This window comes from Natator depressus, chromosome 1, assembly GCF_965152275.1.
Source record: "Natator depressus isolate rNatDep1 chromosome 1, rNatDep2.hap1, whole genome shotgun sequence".
Classification (NCBI taxonomy): Eukaryota; Metazoa; Chordata; order Testudines; family Cheloniidae; genus Natator; species Natator depressus.
The window spans coordinates 323,227,331-323,248,142 of record NC_134234.1 but is presented as its reverse complement, the minus strand read 5'-3'; the positions used below and the strand labels follow the sequence as shown (position 1 = coordinate 323,248,142).

The 20,812-nt window shown below is 39.1% G+C and overlaps 1 protein-coding gene across 2 annotated transcripts in view; it reads right to left on the bottom strand.

The window, feature by feature from the left end:
• The window catches only part of RELN (reelin), a 452,196-nt gene that overhangs the window by 84,405 nt on the left and 346,979 nt on the right, over positions 1-20,812 (bottom strand). For both annotated transcript variants that reach the window (XM_074942520.1, XM_074942521.1), the window contains exons 25-31: positions 18,281-18,486; positions 15,251-15,422; positions 14,746-14,946; positions 10,650-10,885; positions 6,550-6,707; positions 5,427-5,634; positions 1,208-1,284 (exon numbers count right to left, since the gene is read on the bottom strand). In XM_074942520.1, the coding sequence (XP_074798621.1) occupies positions 1,208-1,284; positions 5,427-5,634; positions 6,550-6,707; positions 10,650-10,885; positions 14,746-14,946; positions 15,251-15,422; positions 18,281-18,486 (1,258 nt within the window). The remainder of the gene's footprint in view (positions 1-1,207; positions 1,285-5,426; positions 5,635-6,549; positions 6,708-10,649; positions 10,886-14,745; positions 14,947-15,250; positions 15,423-18,280; positions 18,487-20,812) is intronic.

Sequence of the window (20,812 nt, the reverse complement as noted above, 5' to 3'; positions counted from 1 at the left end):
TATGCCAGAATCTTTATTTTTATTGGTTTAAGAACTTTGTTCAAGGATTTAGAGAGATTTACATTTAAACTGCCAGTATTATACTAAGCCTGAGAACTGTCTGTGGGATGCAAATCACATGGGGAGTAAGATCTTTTGTACATTAAGTTTTTCAAATGCTGCAGAAACAATGTTATTTGTTTCTGTACCAGTCATGTCAGGCAGTGTCCCCGTGGTGCTGATTTGAATTGAGGTTAGCCCTTGTACTGAGCATAGAACCACGCAGAGGTAATTTCCTACAGTACATATTACTTGAGCCCATACACAATTATACTTGGAATCAGTACGTAGTCATATGCATAAGCCTAGACATATTTTCAAACTGCTGTAACTGACAAATCTGTAGTGGTCCTGTTGTTACACTCTGGGAGGAAAATTAGAAAGCATTCAGAAATACACAAACAATTAATTTTGATTCACTTTCAATGTTATTTTTTAAACAGCATGCCCATAACACAGCAGTCATTACTCCCCCTGCTTCATACCCAGTTCAATTGGCAGAACAGGGCCATAATAATGCAGGATAAGCTAGCTTTAAAAAACACCTCTGATTACCACTGTATCTTACATTTCCATGGGAAGCTGAGTTCATTTGCATGTAATGCCAATAAAATAATTACATAATGTTCCCAGCTGCCCTGACACAATAAAAATTATACTATATAGGGCCAGATTTAGCTGGCATAAATTGTCACACATCTAGTGTCTCCCATGGAACTACATCAGTTTACATCAGCTGAGGATCTGCCCCCTGAGTAACTCCCTCATTCTTACAAAGCTCAAATTTCGGACCCCTCCTCCCCCCCGAAAAAACAACCTAGGGACATGAGAAAAATAAGCAGATGGGAAAGATTAATTTCTTTGGCCTAAATAATATTTTCTTCAGATTCAGTTTCATAATTCTGCATTCACGAGGCGAATAACATATTATAAATAAGGTTAACATCAGGTTTGTGTGGCTTGGAGGTAAATAGGAGTTCAAAATGTGGAACAATAATTAGGAGTAGATTGCTTGTTTTTTATTTAAAAATGACTTCTGTACCCTTCATAAAAGGGGGACAGTTAGTTGATTTGTATTAACTATGTAATGATTTTATTAATTTTGTAAAATAGGTCCAATGAACAAAAACGCGGCTAAAAGCTGGTTTCAAATGAAAAGGGACATTACCTTCATTCCTGGCTCTTGGTTTGTTGCAGAGAGTACCAGCTGTTTTGCTTCCAATTTGTAAATAAAACTGAATTAGTCTGTTAAAAAAAATAAAAAAGTGTTCTTACAAGAGAAATATAATACTGTTAGTTTTTTTGTTGAAACGTCAAAGCACAAATGCAGTATAAACAATTCTATTTTCCCTAACTCATGAGGATTTTTTATTTAGGTCACTATTCAGCGCTTCTTAATTTAGGTAAAGTTTCCACCAAAATCAACAACCTATTAGGTCCATAGAAGTTTTTCCCAAGTAAGGAGTAGTATGGGATCTACAGAGGAAACAATGTTTGTGTGGACAGCTGATACCATGCTGAACAAATGCACTGTTCATACAACGAAATATATCTATTCACTAACATTAAAAAAACTTTAGTAGAATTAAAAAAATCATTCTGAAGCAGTTTAACGTGGTTTCACTAGTGTGGCAATAAAACCACCTGGATTTCTATCCTAGTAGAAACTACTGTCTAACAGCATAATACTGGGCTTTCTTGAAGGATGGGTTAATACTACTGCATTTGTGGCGATTTTATAGCTCTTGTAGGAATGATATGGGAGAAAGACAAAGACACATTTATTATTATTTTTGAAATTTTAGCAATAAAATTAAAATCCTAGTAATCCTAGTGCAGTGTTTATGCGCAGATTGGAACATAGGAATTGCCATACTAGTTCAGAGCCAAGGTCCATCTACTCCAGTATCCTTTCCCTGATGGTAACTAGTCCCTGAGGCTTCAGATGAATGTGTAAGAATCTGGTGACAGTTGTGGGAAAATCTGCTCCACACATTAGCTCTGATCTTGATCTCTAATAGTTAGAGATTGGCTTAAACCCTGACGTATGAAGTTAACATCCCTTCTAAAGTTTTTGTTATTATTTATGATAACTCTGGATATTCCTGATATCCATATAAATGTCCAGTCCCTTTTTGAATCTTAAGCATTTGGCCTCAATGACTTCCTGTGGCAACATGTTCCGCAGGTTAATTATATGTTTTGTGAAAAAATATTTCCTTTGATCAATTTTCAATTTCCCACCTTGTCATTTAATTGAATATTATGAGGCAGGGAAAACAGAAGTTCCCAATCTATTTTCCCTAGACCATACATTATTTTAAATACTTTTATTATGTCTCACTTTAATTGTCTCCTTTCTAAAGTAAACAATCCCAATCTTTTCAATCTCTCTTCCGATTAGAGTTTTTCCATGCCCTTGATCATTCTCATCACTCTTCTTTGCACCCCCTCTAATTCTGCAATATTCTTTTTGAGATGAGGTGACCAGTTCTGCACACAGTATTCCAGGTGAAGCCACACCATTGAGGTATAAGATGGCATTATAATATTTTCAATATTATTCTCCATTCCATTTCTTATTCACCCTAACATTTTGTTAGCATTTCTGACTGCAATTACATATTGAGCAGAGGTTTTCACTGAGCTGTCTACACTGATGTCCAGGTCCCTTTCTTGAGTTTATACAGTTGATTTGAACCCTGTATGGTCAAAGGCAGTTTAACTTTTTCCCTCCAATGTGCTTTGTTTTACAGTTATCAGTATTAGATTCCATTTGGTGTCATGTTTCCCATTTGCATAGCTTGTTTAGGTCTCTGAAGTTCTTCACAGACCTCTCTGGCCATGACCAATCTAAATAACTTTGTGTCATCTGCAAATGTTGTTACCTCACTACTCATTCCTCCCCCACTCCCTTTTCCAGACCATTAATAAATATATTAAGCAACAATGGGACATAGTAAAAAACCACGAGGTTCCCTACTTCTAACCTTTTGCCATGAAGAAAATGGACTTTTTAATCCTATTATTTGCTTTCTGCCTCCTAGCCAGTTTTGATCCTTGACAATACTTTGCCTCTCCCCCCGTGACTACTTAGCTTGTGTGGGAGCTTATGAAAGGCCTTTTGAAAAGCACTCACATAACTTATTTAAACATTTTACTTTGTTATCTTAAATATACTTATTTTAGTGGGTGAATTTGTGGCTTATGAAAGTGAAAGACCAAGGGCTTGATCCTCCACTCACGCTGGTTTCATACCAGTGTAACTCCATTCCCTTCATGGGAGGTACACCCGATTTGCACTGCTATCAGTGAACTCAGAATCAAGGAGTAGGACGATAGCCAAGCATAGTGCAGTGCACGTGCTGCACAAATTTCACTTGCACAATTGTACATGAATATCACCATAATCCTAGACCTCTATTTCTTGGTTTCTCTAAATCACAGTATGTACTCATGGTCATTTGTCTCAAACTGTGTGTTGTGTTTGTTATGTACTGTATATCTACAGGAACTAGGATGCAACTAGCAAGGTCATGTCCATCTGAGTCTTATTCTGGATCTAATCCCATATCCCCAAAAGTGAACCAGTGTAGACCCTCTGCCCCATGCCTTGGTTCTGAAAGCCACAACCAGGCCTGTATATGTCTATATAATACAGTACTCGGGTAGTTAAACACTAGCTGGTGACAGATTTGAAAAAAATTACAGTTCTATTTTTTTATGACTAGTAATTTCTCATGAAGACAGACTAGGAAAATGAAAATGTTGTGCAGGAGGACTAGCTCGCCCAACCAATCTTTAAGAGTTTGGCCCAAAACAAGTCTCTGAGACTATTCAACAGCCATTAACAATAGAGTCTGCAACACAGATGGGAGCCAAATCAACCAAAGAGCCAGATGTCACCACTTGGAAAAAAATATATTCCACAGTTTTTATCTAGCTTCTGCAGCTGCCAGGCAGGCCCCATGTGTGACTACATTTGCTGAGCTGATAGTGAAGGAAGCCACAGGGGAAAAAGATTAAGAGCAGGAGGCAGTGACTAATCAGTGATAAAATAGCATCCAGGTATCATACTGGCAGCCTAATGGATGTAAATACTGCCGGTGAAACAGTGTCCCTGCTATAGTGGGCCATGTTTTGAGAATAGGGCTCCTGACTAGTTTTACCAGTAGGTGTCACTACAGGCAATTAAAATTACTGGGGCAATTTTGAGACGCTTGCACGACAGCTTTCTCATACAAACCAGGAATGATAATAGTTTAAAAGGGTCAAGAAGGAGCTTCAACTCCAACTCTGTAAAGTTTGAAACATTAAAAAAAAATTAAAACAGTTTCAAACTCTGTAAAACCATAAAGCCACCCATGGGAACATCTGGAATTAAAAATGGCTTAGTACTAATGTGAAGAAATTCTCTGGGCTTTACAATAGGTTTTCTGTGTGGCAGGAGAAGTAATTATAAGCGCAATTTGCATGTAAGTTTTACTATGATATGTTTACTTCAGACATTATGCTGTATGTTATTAACTGCAAAAATCTGATATGACCCTTCAGGACACAGAACTAGGTGCTCTCCTCTGTCACATGGTTCACAGAGTAGCAAATGCACACAAATACCAGCCAGACATGAGCGGAACATACACAAAAGGCAGCTGTTGTCACGCTGCATGCTGCCCCCCTCCAAGATGCCAGCAATCTCGCTGAAGCCCCAGCACACACATTACAATATGTAGGGTCCTTCGGGGAGTGAATGGGCTGAATAATAGTGGTGTTAGAGAATGCCCACTCTAGGTAGTATGATCCCATAGAAATCACCCATAAATGATGGGGCAAATTGTTGCATTACTTATTCCTGACCCTACAGAATTAACTCCCACTCCAATTTCTACACCCTTTATAGATGGAGGCAGTGTACAGCAGCAGGTGGGCAGACAAGGGCGCCGTGGCCATGCTGTCAGGATGTAGAGGGTTCAGGACAGCATGTAAAGAAGGAGGCTTTCTGCACTTTTGAGGCATAGATTCTTTATGGATTCTCTGGTTTTGTACAATTTCAAGGCCATGCCTCCTGCCTGTTCCATCTAGAACCCGCTGCTAAGCCATCCTTCCAGAGCGGTGAATGGATCACATTTTCTAGGCTGCCATTCCCTTAACTTTTCCCCTTCTGCGTTTTTGTCAAGTAAGGGAAGGATGTTGCCAAGAGTTTTCAAAAAGAGTAATTTCTGCTGGAGCATGCTGCATTTTTCCTCTCTAAGATGCTCCTTAATAATGTACTCGTTGCAGTAAAAACAAGAAAGGTTCATCCTGTCTCTTGTTTTATTGCTGGAACTATCCAGGGGACACCATATTAATATACATACATTTTCTGAGAAGCAGTATTTACTATTGACCTGATACTTGTGGTGTCCAGAGGGACAGTTCTTGCTTCCCTTTTGCCGGGCCCATCGAAGTAAAGAGATTTCCCATCACTGAGTGTTCCGCAGCCTGTTCCAACCTGACCTCCAGTTATCTTGTACCAGAGAGGGCTCAGCTTCCTCTCAAACCTGTCGAACATCTCACTGTGATTAGGTACATTAGACACACAGGTTCCATGTGCGGCTTCAGAAGAAAAAAACATACAGGAGATGCTCTGTTGAAATAGTGCTGAACAGCAAAGGTCAGATGCAGTAAACTGGCAAACGGTATTATTACTTCCTCATATTAGACTCTTATGAGACAGCTTCCTGATGAAACGATTGTACCTCCATTTAATCCTCTTTACAAACACCTTTTCCAGTCAGAATAAGCCTCCCTCCCCTAACCTCCCTTCTCAGAGTAGCAGGATGTTCAACTTATCTGGTGAATGTTGCAACATTTTACGCTGCTCAAACACAGTTTTTGCAAACAGAAAAGGTGTTATCCTACTGCTTCTGTTTAAGTGTAAAACATGTTAGTTTATTGCTTTGCTGTTGTAGAGGTTCAGAAAAGTTCTATATGCAACTGGTTGTGTCAATCTCGGGTTTTTTTTCTTTATAAAAACACTTGAAACCACAAGTGAACAGAATTTTCCACAGAAGGTCTGTTATTGCATATGTTCATTCCTTGTCACATGCCATCTCAAGGCCAGGGGACTGAAAACAGAAGGAATTCTTTTGAAGATTGGCCAAAAAAATTCAAAGCAGACTTTTTAGTTTATAATATTTTCTCCAGTGTTCTCTTTTCTCTCTCTCTCTCTCTCTCTCTCTCTCTTTCTCTCCCCATTTATATGGATGGCAACATTCAAAGGTCGTAATGGTCAGAAAACATCACTAGTGTATGTGCTCTTCTAATGTTCCATTTTGGCTGTGTTGGATTTACTAGCTCATCAAATGTGCTTTTACAGAATAAAAAAAAAAGATTACACTCCAGACTTGTGAAATTTATGACATCATGTTTTGTCTCTATAGCAGAGAAAAATAACGAGATGATATGTTTTAAACATTAGTTCATCACAAACATGCTTCCAGCAGTCACATATAAAAAATGTAGCCTTACCTGTATAGCCCAAGTCACAGAAACAGACTCCAGAGACACAGTCCCCATGACCACTGCAGTAATTGGGACAAGGCTCTGAGATGTAAACCCCATCTAAGCCAAAAGGGGGCACATTCTTGTGAGAACTGCTCTCCTGGATCCAGCGGAATCTAGTCTTACTGTGAAGAAATGATAAGCAAAGGCACAGCATTACAGCTGATTGCTTTAATATCCCTTTTATATTTCATCTACTATTTCATGCTGAAAATTAAAAGAAGCTTTGCTGGAATAGCCTTTATAAATGAGATACAAATGTGTGCTTGGAAAACACTGACCATTTTCTTTACATCCTTATATTTTTGTGAAATTTCCTTATGGATTTTCCTTCCAGACAGTTTCTTCTGTGTATTGTGACCTCCTTTATTTCTCTGGCAGCACAGCGCCCAATGTGGTGCACTGTGCCTGATGTGGCTTATTAGTCAGCAGGAGTGAACTGAATAGATGCTGTCTTTGTGATTTGTCTCCTTTTAGCTCTGCAAATAGCTTTAGTCACGTAGTCACTGCTGAGCAGGTAGTTAAGTTTTGAAATTCCTGAAACCCATTTGTTACAGTACTTAATAAAAGAATCTAGTATTGACAAGGATGCAGAATGTAACTGATGGTATAGTGTATTTATGTACAAAAAGCTTAAAATAATGAAGGTTCAGATATTACAAGAAGTAGGTAAAGTATCTTACAGTACTTTTCAGAATAGCAGCCATGTTAGTCTGTATTCGCAAAAAGAAAAGGAGTACTTGTGGCACCTTAGAGACTAACAAATTTATTTGAGCATAAGCTTTCATGAGCTACAGCTCACTTCATCGGATGCATTCAGTGGAAAATACAGTGGGGAGATTTATATATATAGAGAACATGAAACAATGGGTGTTACCATACACACTGTAATGAGAGTGATCACTTAAGGTGAGCTATTACCAGCAGGAGATTGGGGGAGCGGGGGAACCTTTTGTAGTGATAATCAAGGTGGGCCATTTTCAGTAGTTGACAAGAACGTCTGAGGAACGGGGGGGTGGGGGGGGAGGGGGGCGGGGGAGCGGGAATAAACATGGAGAAATAGTTTTACTTTGTGTAATGACCCATCCACTCCCAGTCTCTATTCAAGCCTAAGTTAATTGTATCCAATTTGCAAATTAATTCCAATTCAGCAGTCTCTCGTTGGAGTCTGTTTCTGAAGTTTTTTTGTTGAAGAATTGCAACTTTTAGGTCTGTAATTGAGTGACCAAAGAGATTGAAGTGTTCTCCAACTGGTTTATGAATGTTATAATTCTTGACGTCTGATTTGTGTCCATTTATTCTTTTACGTAGAGACTGTCCAGTCTGACCAATGTACATGGTAGAGGGGCATTGCTGGCACATGATGGCGTATATCACATTGGTAGATGTGCAGGTGAACAAGCCTCTGATAGTGTGGCTGATGTGATTAGGCCCTATGATGGTGTCCCCTGAATAGATATGTGGACACAGTTGGCAATGGGCTTTGTTGCAAGGACAGGTTCTTGGGTTAGTGATTCTGTTGTGTGGTGTGTGGTTGCTGGTGAGTATTTGCTTCAGGTTGGGGGGCTGTCTGTAAGCAAGAAACAGAACAGTAAGTCTCTTAGTCCTGGATCATATTATGGCCAAAAAACTATTCTTTAGAAACAGTGAGCCAGATCCTCAACCAGTGTAAATTGGCACACTTCCATTAACTTCAGTGGACCTATACTAATTTACACCAGCCCAGGGTCTGGCCCATTACTCAAGAAATTCGTCAATGAAAAAGGTGTCTATATAGAAAAAGAAATCTTCTTTTAATGCTTATAATAATGATCAATTTGTAGGAGGATGACATCTGGGAATTTGCCTTGTCAGTGGTTTTACAGTTGCTAGTTAAAGGATCAGGAAGGTTTCCAGATTGATTTGTCTCCTGTCTGATGCTGGCCCCAGCTAGTTCTAACATCCAAAATGTGCTCATCATGTGAACCATTCCAAGTTCCTGACTCACCTATAGGACTGGAAGCTGGCTTGGAAGGGATAGGTAAGCTGTGAGTAATGTCCACAGGGATCAGAGGTTAACTGATTTACCCAAGGTCACACAGGAAGTCTTTGGCAGAGCTAGGAACTGAATCAAGATCTCTTGATTCCTACTTCAGTGCATTAGCAACATGACCTTCCTTTTTACCCTTTCTAATGTATCTATTGTTTTTTTCTACTATCCATGACCTCTTGAGGAACAAGAGGCTTATTTTAATTTAATTGTCAGCTCTCCATCACATTCCACCAACTAACCACACAGCATATTCCAGAAATAACCCCAGAAGGAACTCCCAATTGGTACATAACCAATGCAATGTTGACACGTTAGGAGCCACATAATACTGTCCCATCTGTAATGTTAATCTGCTGAATTTATGATACTGGTGGTAACTTTTTTCTTTCAGTTGTGCTGTTTTTTCCCCTGATCATGCTACTGAACATAATGCCAAACAGATTGCTGCTATTGATTCTGTACTGCTTGTTTTGAGTAAATCAAAACAGCTAGTGTCAGATTTGTGTGACTTGGCATCTGCTTTTATTGGCTAATTACTGAAAAAACTTGTTACGGTACACTGATAATTCGACTCCTCACAGTAAAGACACAGACTCCCTCTGCTACACAACATGCCACGTACGGTAAATCTTTGCAGTGGGAGAAGCATAAGGAGCGACTGACAGTCTCACAGGGCAGAAAACTGCAGATAGCAATAGCATGGCTGCGTTGAGAGAGTGTTAGACAAGAGAGCAGGCGATCTCACTTGGTGGGTGGTATATGGACAGACAGGTGTATAATTGCATGGTAGCTTTGGAGAGAAGCAGGAGAGATATTTCTATGTGGAAAACTAGGGGTATGCCAGACTTCAGAGTTTTTATTTGAGGATGTGAAAAGACTGGAAATGGAAATGAGAAAATTCAAATAAGGTCAAGTAGGATTCAGACAAGCCTCTCACTTTTTGGGCTTGTTAGAATCTTTCTAAACCTTTGAGGTTTTCTCATTTATATAGATCACTCATCAAGTTTATATGTGGGTAGTGTGACTGATGGGAGCTACTGAAAAATCTAAGAGAGCTGATTTTCACCTGCATTTGTAATGGACTATAACTTAGACTTAAAGCCATCTGATAAAGTTACCTCTTTTGTTTTGGGGTTTTCTGGCTGTGAATACAATTTGACTGCTTGGCACTACTCCACAGTGGAGTCTTTATAATGCTCATCATTATCCGATGACATGGTGCCTGACATAGCAGCTCAAATACCCTTCTGTTTTTTTCTTCATCCAGTAGCAACTGTTTGCAAAACTAATCCTGTTGAGACACCTTATTTGATTCATGTGACCTATCACGCTCTTGCTGGTGTTTCTGACCTAATTGATAAGCGTTAAGAAAGGTAGCACTATGATGAAGAGATTTATGTCAAATTAAAATGTGTTTTTTATTATCGTTGCCTGTTGCCTTGTAATTTAATTTTATAGGCTGTTCTGACACCTTTAAAATGAAAAGCTTTGCCCTGTTTTGTATGAGAAATTAATATATTCTTTCTGGATCACGTGGTTTGGTTTGGTAGTATGCTAAATCTTACTAGTATTGGCTCAAAGTACAGAAGTCAAATTCACATGTACAGTAGAACCTCAGAGTTACGAACACCAGAGTTACAACTGACCAATCAACCACACACCTCATTTGGAACCGGAAGTATGCAATCAGGCAGCAGAGATCAAAAAAAAACAACAACCAAAAAAGCGAATACTGTACAGTACTGTGTTAAATGTAAACTATTAAAAGGAAAAGTTTAAAAAAAAGATTTGACAAGGTAAGAAAACTGTTTCTGTGCTCATTTCATTTACCTTAAGATGGTTAAAAGCAGCATTTTTCTTCTGCATAGTAAAGTTTCAAACCTGTATTAAGTCAATGTTGGGTTGAAAGAACAACCATAACATTTTGTTCACAGTTACGAACACTTCAGTTACGAACAACCTCCATTCCCGAGGTGTTCATAACTCTGAGGTTCTACTGCATAATATATTTCACAGAATTAAAGACCTACAGTACCTGGCTGCAAGAGATCTTGGAATGATAATAGTAATTCTTGTCCACTCCTCAAAGTCTCCTGTGTAATACATGGATGGCTCACTCAGCTCTCGGGAACTTCCTTCACATCCTTTGATTCCAGGAGATGCAGGATAACAGCCGTCTTTCACAAGTGACCAGAACAGGCCAGCATCATGGGAATACTGAAGGAGAACTGGAGCAGAACTACTGTACTGATTAGTGCAACCGATGTTCAGCTGTAAGAAATATGATAAAAGCAGAGTAGAGTTGATGAGGTGTAGTGACCTGCAGTTTTGTTTTTGATTATCAACTGCACCTAATCTGTAATTTTAAAATTTGTGAGGCAGAGTTCCTATCAAATATAGAAACCCAAAGACAATCAGGTTTCAGAGTAGCAGCCGTGTTAGTCTGTATCCGCAAAAAGAACAGGAGTACTTGTGGCACCTTAGAGACTAACAAATTTAAAGACAATCAGAGACCATTATGTTTTGGGATCTATTTCATACATGAGGCATTCCTCAATAAAAATCTTTGCTGCATCTTTGTTGAGGTTGCTGGGCACATAAAATGTGATGCTTGAAAGTGGATTTTATGCACATAAAACATATTAGGTATAACACTGTATTTGTATTTCTGCAATAAAGGACACAGACAGCAAGTATTATTGGACTAGTATTCTGTTGCTTGTGTTCTATTCCTCTCTCTTATAAATGAAAGCAAAGGTTCTTAGAAGTCCTTAAACAAGTTGTAGCACTGAGTCAGGCTGAAGAGTACATATTACATATCTTATGATGACGAAGGCAGTACAACAATATTGCCAATCCCAAACATTCAAAAATCATGCATTGGGCTCCAAAAAATTATGAGCGTGGTTTAAAAATCATAATATTTTTACATAAATCCATGACTCCAGTTGATGGAATTGAAAGAACACCACCAAATATCATGAGATTTGCAATCAAATTGTAAGAGTTGGTATAAAAACCTGTACAGAATAGAAAAGAATGCACACTGAAAGTCACTGTATCCTTCTTCTTCTTCTTCTTCATCATAAAAGGCCCTATTCTGGATCCTTTATTCACATGAATCATCTCAGGCCTGATTGTCCATGACCCTTGTGCAAGTGGATAGGTGGGAAAGGTGCAAGAAACCTTCCTTACCCTATGCAAGAGGCTAGGATAGTCATAATCTCTCTGCATAGCTGGCCACAGAGAGGAGAATATACTGTAGGTTAATGCAGCCTGCACATTCCACCTGCACTTCTGAAAGCACCGGGAGGATTTGCGTCCCCTGAGACACAATCCTTCCAAACGGTCCAAATACCACCCAATGCTCAGGGATACAGCCACATGCCACAGTCTAGTCCATTGATTCCAGCTGGATTATGTATGTGAGTAAGAGGTATAGGATCAGTCCTCAATATATAAGCAGCTTGATTAAACTGAAACAGCGCCACCAGTTCATGTGAAATAAGAATGTACATGAGACAAATTTCAACTACCACTTTCAGTTTTCAAATTATTACAAGTGTAATATTGGAAAAACTCATATTAGCTTTCATTATTGACCTATAGAAATTCTACATGACAATGCCAAAACATTTATGACAAATTATGATAGATGTGACTGTGCTTGGGTTTACTAGGCAAAATTATCCCCTATACTGGTATTGACAATGGAAATGCCACAAGTTCTCCAGGCACCTCAGTTACAAAGAACACTCCCTGTTTTATAAAGTACTTCCTCTGTAAAGCCTGTGCAATACAATGGCAATGGGGATGTTGGGGAACTAATGTAGAGGAGTTTCATTCCGGAAGTCAGTCAGGGACAGGAAGGAAGGTGTTGTATGAACCTCACCTCTCCTTTCAAAATAATAGGTGGAGGGTGGGAGACCTCTAGAACATGCCAAAGATGGAGCAGAAGGACCTTTCGCAACAAAGTAGTTCTCAAGAAGAGGCGTTCCCAGCTATAGCTAGTTAAATTATTCATTGCAAGAAAAAATGTCTGTGAAATGTTGCCATTTTTGTCAAATAAGGCCATATAGAAAAGTCCTATACAATTTAACAGGGATAAAATTAATAGGGTTCTGCAGAAATTACTCTAAAGCCTACAAAACAGAAAATGCTAGCCCTTCTGTAGATCTGTGAACCATCCTATAAAGAATTCTATAGAAGGGATATGGTTCTCTATTATATTCTATGTGCTTATGCAATAAGGAAGTTATACCTAAATAAGATGTTTCATTATCTCACCAGTTCTATCCCGACCATTCATAGGTGATGGCAATGGAGAGAATAGGTTTCTAATTTTTGCTAGAGCAAAAAATACTAAATCCAAAAAGAAAGAAAGGTTGAATTATGCTAAGCAGAAATCGCTCAGCTATTTCACAAGGATTCACATGGGGGGAAGACGTACAATTTTACCTATATATCAATAACTTTTGGACTGCAAGTGATCACAGACACTTAAAACCACTGGGCCCAATCTAAGCAAAGTCTATGATGGAGTGCTCAACTTACTTTTAACACTCCACTGCAAATGCCTGACAATCTACTGGAAGCAGGTAGTAATACATACCACATCCAGACTGTAATTATTACTGTCTCTATTTCCCTTATTAGAAAAAGAACACGAGTAGCTTCTATGGTTAATTTTAATACTGTGTAAAACACAACATTTAGGACCTGATTCAGGAAAGCACTTAAACATATGATTCAAGTTAAGCATGGCAATGGAACGTAAGCAGGTTGAAGTTAATCACCTACTTAATTGATTTCCTAATCAATACACACATAAAAGGAAGAGGTATTACTGCTTCAACAGAGACTTTTTTTGTTTCTTAGTTTATGTTACTTTGCTAAAAGTTTCAAGGATGGAAAGCATTTTAAATAGTAAGTCTGCTTTATTTAGACTATGCATCATGCTTGGATCCCTGCTGAGTATAACACCTACAGAACAATGATTTTGTCACTCAAGTAGAAAAAGTGTCAAAATGTGATTAGCATATTTTTCTGGTGAAATTGTATTTACATATTTAAGTGTTTTTTGTTTTGCAAAACAGTCTGAGGCACAACACAATGGACACTGATTTATGTAATGTACTGTAGTCCTCAGATGGTATAGCATTTTATCAGCAGAACTTCTAAATGGGTTGAGATTATTTTACAAATTCCCTTATTCTAGCCAACTTTCCTATTTATATAACTGTGGGAATTATATTGAAAAGCTGCCTGTAAACATCTGATCTCTTTAATAATTCTGTTTGTAAATTATTCAGTATCTGTATCCACCAATTATGTAAGGACCATGTATTTGTGGCTAGCTCATTAAAATTGCATTGGAACCGACCCCCAGAATTCACCAATGGGATTTCATTATAAACTCAATAAAATTTTGATTAGGGTTCAGAAACAACAGCTTGTCAAAGCAAATACACTTCCTTTTGAGTTTATATTCTGATGTACTGTCACAGCAAAGACAATTTTGTAAGCCCTTTAAAGAAGAGAATACTAATTGGAGCCTATATTCACTGCCACAATAAAAGTAAATTATTTGAAAAACCCACATTGGAGTATAGAACAGCTTGTAAATTCTTAAATACTTTCAAGTATAAAAAAATGTACTCATGCCACATGGAAGCTTTGTAGTCACTGGGTACCAAATGGGATACATTCTCTCTCCATACCCCACACCCCACTGCAGTAGCATTTCCTGATACTGAATGGAATATAATGACAGTCATTTCAAGCCATCACTTCAGAGGCTTATTAAGATATACCAAGTTTTTAAAATTTATTTTGGTGAAACAGACAAAGCTTTCCTGTTCTATGGTTGTTATCCTTTTCTTTCAGAAAGCAGGGTCTTAGTTAATAGAGTACAACAACATACTTATGTCCTCTGCATCTTTTACACAGACAGAAATGGGAAGGATGTTTTGCAACCTTTAATCTCACAAGTAGTTCTTACTCATATGAGCAGTCCTGTTAAGATCACTACGATTGCTTGGGTGAGTAAGAGATATTTACATGAGAAAGGGTTGCAGGATCAACCCACTACACCTCAACCTCAACTGGAGAGATCTGAAATAAAAGAATACCTTGAACTGCAGGACATATCCAGGTTTCAGTGTTAAATCCCGAGTCACAGCAAATCGATCTCCATCTGATTTACCAAATATCATTGCTGATGGGGTGGCAGAACAGAAACTTTCATTTTTGGTCATCCCTTCATTAGCCAACATCAGCCACACACTGAGCTGGTTCATAGGGTAATCAAATGCTGGCTTCTCATAAAAGTTCTGGCAGAAATGAAAGAGACATCAAACATCATCACCACACTGTATGGAATCACAATGAAGTAACTTTTAAACACTCTTTTCTTTCTTGATGCATGGGGCATTATGCATGTAAATCATTTAGCACCAGGATAGGTGCTATCTATAGGTGCTATCTATTATGATAAGGATTATACAAGTACCTAGACAGACAAGGATATACCTGCAAATACTTCAGTTTTCTTTAAAAGCAATCAGTAAATTCCAAGAAAACTCTATTAAATCTCCTGCTTCATTAAGGTACCTATTTACCGGCATTGCTTATTACCTGTGGTAAAGTTGGGTTAATGACAGGAATGATCTGCTTCTGCTTTTCTGACAAAATGATGATATCATCAATGGCCCATTGGTCATAGCCTTCCCCCGAAAATACTGGCTGCCACCAGCGGAATCTAGTGCAAGGAGTCTTTGCAGCAGCTGGAAGCTCAAGATAGACAAATCTAAAAGACAAGATTTTAGCAGAACTTTATAGAACACTCAGTTCTTAAAGAGACATATGAAACACTGTAGACCAGACAGTGGAGGCCAGAAAAGGTAAAATCTGTTTTACAGGTGGGAATCATTAAAAATCTTCCAAATCCTTGGATATCAGCTCCCCATCTGTAAAATGGGGATAATGATACATCCTTTGTCTTGTCTAGCACAAGGGGGCCTTGATCTCAGAAGGGCTTGTAAGAAGCTACTGTAATAAAAACAATAAATAACAATAATTTAGAAAGCTATCATTGAAAGCAGGATTCTGTTTCATAACAATTCTCCATAGCAATATCAGAAGACCATTTCAGCAAATCAGGCATTCCCTTTTTGGTGACATCCTTACGCCAAGTATCTTTCTGATAAGTATAGGAATAAGAATAACAGTAACACAAAGAGTTATTTTATGTTCTACTTGAATAAACTTCATTAAGTATCATTGACTTGGACATATTAGAAGTATGTCTTATGGGTAAACATAGACTACTTTAGTCCAAACAATGTCATACTTTGAACTAATTAATCAGGATACACATTTTGGCTGGTTCTTCATTGAATACAACAGGATTTTCAAATGTTCTCTGTTTAGTACATATTAAAGGAATGAATCCTATGTTGTGAGTTATTTTTAACACATTAATTGAAATCTAAGTTAGAAATAAGTTTTAATGATCTCTCTTTTGGCAACTCAGGAAGTCCTCCCATACATTACCCATTGTGGGTGTTTTGTAATTTATTGTGTCTTTGTTATTAGTAAGCCCCTAACTTCTATGGTGATAGCAGGTACAAATGTCGATAAAATAAGTAATAAAACAATAATACTTGATGTCATATGACCTAAATAGGGTTATCAGAGTAACGTACTGATATAATTGAAATTTCATCTATCCTTCCATATTAACTATTTGTAACATTACAGGTGGAGCTGGTTGTGATGCCTATAGTTAAGGTTGCCCTACATTTTCCATTATAAGACCCAATTTTCAGGTGCATATAACTTTGCTAAACTTTAATCATTCAGACTGAAATTTTCCATGCTGGGTGACTGGCTCAAACTGAACTTTTTGAGGGAAACTTCAGCAAAAAATGGTTCAGCCATTTCTGAGAATGAGGTTAGGGAAATACATTTTTGCATATGTTAAATATCCTTATAACTATTTCAATGAGCAGCTCTAACACGTCCATGCTTTGGAGCAGGAACTTGAAATTTGGCAACAGGTCAGAGAAGCCAAGAATCAGAGGGATGTTTGAAAATCCAACTACATTTTGCTGACTTATAACACTTTGAAAGTCACCATTCAAAATTGCTCAGTAGAGGTTTGCAAGAGGCTGGTAGCTAAATTCTCTGTACATTCCCTCTGCACTGAGCATGTGCCAACCAGGGCTTTCCCTGCAACTGCTCCTCCTGCCTGCTATGGGCTGCTGTGGCACCAGGCACCAGATTGGACAGTGGTGAGACTCAGAGCTCCCTTTGCTATTGCCCAGGAAGCATGGAGAAGAAGGAAGAAGCAACCTGACTTGAATGTAAAGGAGCAGAGGTTGATAGGAGGTGACTGGGCCAGAAGGGGACAGATGGGATGGAGGAGAGAATACAGGGGCAGAAGTGCATATAACTACTAGAGAACATTCCCCTCCAGAACCTGAAACCTAAGCAGAGCTGGCTGGGAAATGGAAATCCCTTCCCATGCAAAATTTTGCATTTTTTAAAAAAATTTTCACCCTGAATCATGACAAAAAGTCAAAACGGTAACATTTTTCATGGGAACTTTTGGCTTCCTTGTTGCCCACCTTGATGGCTCTTGTTTTCACTGTAGTGAAATTGACAAGAGCCTTCCAGCCCAACTGCCAGAGTGGCAGACAAGCCAGGGTGGTCAGCTACTCTCCAGCTCCAGAGCCAGAGGGGTAGAGTGCATGAAGCACTCAGCCTTTCTGCCTCTCACCACTATCTCTTGGAGCCAGGGAGGCAGAGTCATGGCACTCAGCCTCGCAGTCCTTCTGGAAGGCTTTGATAAGAGCCTTCCAGGCGGGCAGCTGGGGAACCGTCATTTTGACATTTTCTATGGAAAATGAAAAATTTTAAGCAAAATTAAAATTTTCCTATGGAAATTTTCAATTTCGCAAAAAGAGCATTTTCCATGGGAAAATGATTCTGACAAAAATTCTTGACCAGTTCTAGTCCTAAGTTACTTAGGTGAGTTTGAAAATTTTACCCTCAATTCTTCTGTGCCTCAGTTTACCATCTATAAAAATGGGATAATTGTATTTACCTACCTCACAAGGGTGTTGTGAAGCTAAATACATTAACGACTGTGAAGAGTTATTACGGTAACAGAAGCAAAATAAGTACCTAAGATAGATAGATGTAATTAAAGCAACCTTAATTCTGGCATTTCCTAATTTTGGAGTGTTTAACTTTGCATCCTTAATGTTCTTTTAATGTAGTTTTTTGCATGTAATATCAATACATATTCATCAGAGCTGAAACCAGAGATAAAAGGAAACAACAAATTTCTGCACCTCATTTTGGACAAGTTCTATATTTTTCTGTTAATTTTGTATATGTATTAGTGATCTGGTCATGTTGCACATTGGATTGAATAATTGGACACTTTTATTTTTCACTAGTTTTTCTTTATGGTCCATCTTTATTAGATTTTTTCCATTCCTAGTCAAAGTACTTTACTGTTGAAGCCTGGAGGAGTTTCCTTGTAATGGATTTTACGCATTATGACTTGCAATGTTTTTGTTTTGCCTTTTAATAAACTGAGAGAGAGATTTTTAAAAAAGTCTTATGATATGGCTTTAGTTTGAACGAATATCTTACCTAGGTTTGCTGAAGTCAGAGAAGTACATTTCTGCTAGTAGGTGCCAAGTGATACCTCCATTGTTGCTGTACTGCAACAGCACACCTTCCTCTCTGTTGTCTGGTTTATTGCATGAAGAGCTCTCCCCACCTATCTGAATGTAAAACTGGACGAAATCTGCCCACGTGGTGTCCAAATCCCAGCTCATCAATTGCCTTTTTCCGTCCTGTAGTACAGAGGCACATGAGAAAAAAATAAATATACTCAGATTGTTAATCATCGCGCTAGGACACTTTTACTGAAAATGTCTAAATGTCAAACACAGTTGTATATGGAAAATTATGTACAATATACTGCAATGCAAAGGAGTTGCATTTTGTGCAAGTGTGATTCTCTCCTTATCGGCCTTTAAGACACAGTCCCTACTTTAGCCATTCTTTACACTGTAATCACTTTTGACTGTATCACTACTTCTACCCTGCACACATTTTTATCATCACAAACCCAGCATTCCATGTTTTTTTAATTATTTATCTAGCACTAGGAGTACAAGGCCTTAAACGCACATTTGTAAATTTTGAAAATTACCCTCTCTCTTCTGTGCTCCTCCCCATGGCTTCTGGTGTCTTGCACCCTCAGGGGAGCCAGGAGGGAACAGACCCTGTACACCCTGGACTATTTAGGGCCAGATTTTCAAGTGTCCAGCACCTAGCAACTCCTATTGTGACACATGTGGAACTGCATTAAGCTGTTTTGAAAACCTGGCCCTTAACATATAATTTTCCCAGTCAAATCTTGTACTAGCACTTTGTCTGAGGGCTAGATCCTGAAAATTGTTTAGCACTATGTGATGGGGTATACAAACCCCGCACTGGACAACAAAGGGTTAAGGAGTTGCTGTGGGCTCAGGTAACTCCACCCTCCACATCTGCAAGACATGCAAAGGCTGGAGGAGGAGCTCAAAAGGGTAACAGAGCAGCTCACTTGTTGGCAGACCAGAGAAGAAAGAAAAGCCCTCAGCTCCGGAGGAAAGGGCTGACCGAAGGCAGGAGCCTCTCAGATGACCACTCCATGTAGGCCCCGCCCTGCGGGAAGGGTGGCCTAGATTTTGATGCACCCTCAGCGGAAATCATTCCCCTCCATTTCCTATGAACTCCGTTTATTTGCATTAATTCTCTTTGCTTTTTGTTCGTGGACTACCCCGGAAGGGGACTGACTTTAAAGTGACCTGGCTGGAGGGCCAAATCCAAGGAAGAGGCTGGTCACCACAGAGGCTGTGTGGCCATCAGCAGCAGACAGAGGGGACAGAGCTGCTATGCAACATCCAGTCACCAGGCGGTGCCAGCAGTGAATGAACCCCTTCACACACTCAATTCCCCCGGACTTTAAAGGGATGTGAGGGTGGTTAACATATTGCAGGGTCTGGGCTGGCACACACTAAAACCCTATCATAGTAGCCTTGTTGATTTCCTGCATTTTCCTTCCATATTGCATCTTAAAAAAATCTAGGACCATTTTTGTCCAGGATCTACTCACACAGAGCAGCACTGAGTGAACACTTGTCTTATTTACTCTCTTTTTCACCTACCCATGAAATATCTTCTTTCTTCTGGGTTGTTTCCATGGTCCAGGATACATTCTTACCACAGATGCATATGTTCACCTCATACTCACAAACTTTTTTGCATTTACAGCATTCAACATATCCATAGCCATCCGACCCTCTCCACTATTGTTTTTCATTCATTTGCCTACGTGCAAGCCTAATCTTTTAAAAGAATCTGAATTGAAGGCTTCACATTTTTCTGAGGCACCCAGCTACCTAAATCATCATCATCATCATGGCAGCTATCAAGGATCCAGTGATCAGAATAGCAGAGTCAAATTCCAGGTCCTCCTCTACACTTTAGAATCAGTATGTTTGGTATCTCAGCTTCCTATTACCTCCTTACGGAGACAGTCCATGGTAGCATTCACTGAAGTGGATAAAGTTGACTCTTGCAACAGGGGTAAAATAGAGGCATTTTACCTTCAGTTCTCATGTAAGTATGTTTCACTCGCACATATGGGTATGTTCTGCTCCCAGTCACACTGGTATAGATCAGGGGTTACTCATTTCAAGTCAGTGGAATTACTCTGTGAAATCACTGCCAGAGCCAAATCCTGAGCATAAAGTGGTTTGACTTCATGCAAAATGTCACCATCTCCCAAGGATGTGGCCTTCCTTTATCTGCTCATTATGTTCAAAAGCAGCACTACATGCTCTTCAGCCATATCACCAGGATGGACAAAACCATCCCAGCACACCATGCTCTCAGACTTTCCATTGATGTGCAAAGAGGTGGACATGACATCCTGGCAAGACGTGGCACTGTCCACAGACTGCCCCCGAGATTCCTGGATTTGCAGGATTGAGCCAGATCTGGGAACTTCAGTACATGACACCTGGTGTGATGCCATCAACCATGATTACTCTGGCTGGCACAATGATCCTTATTAGACATGTATGTTTGATGATGAATTACTCTGGATTTACTCCATCAGAAAGCAGA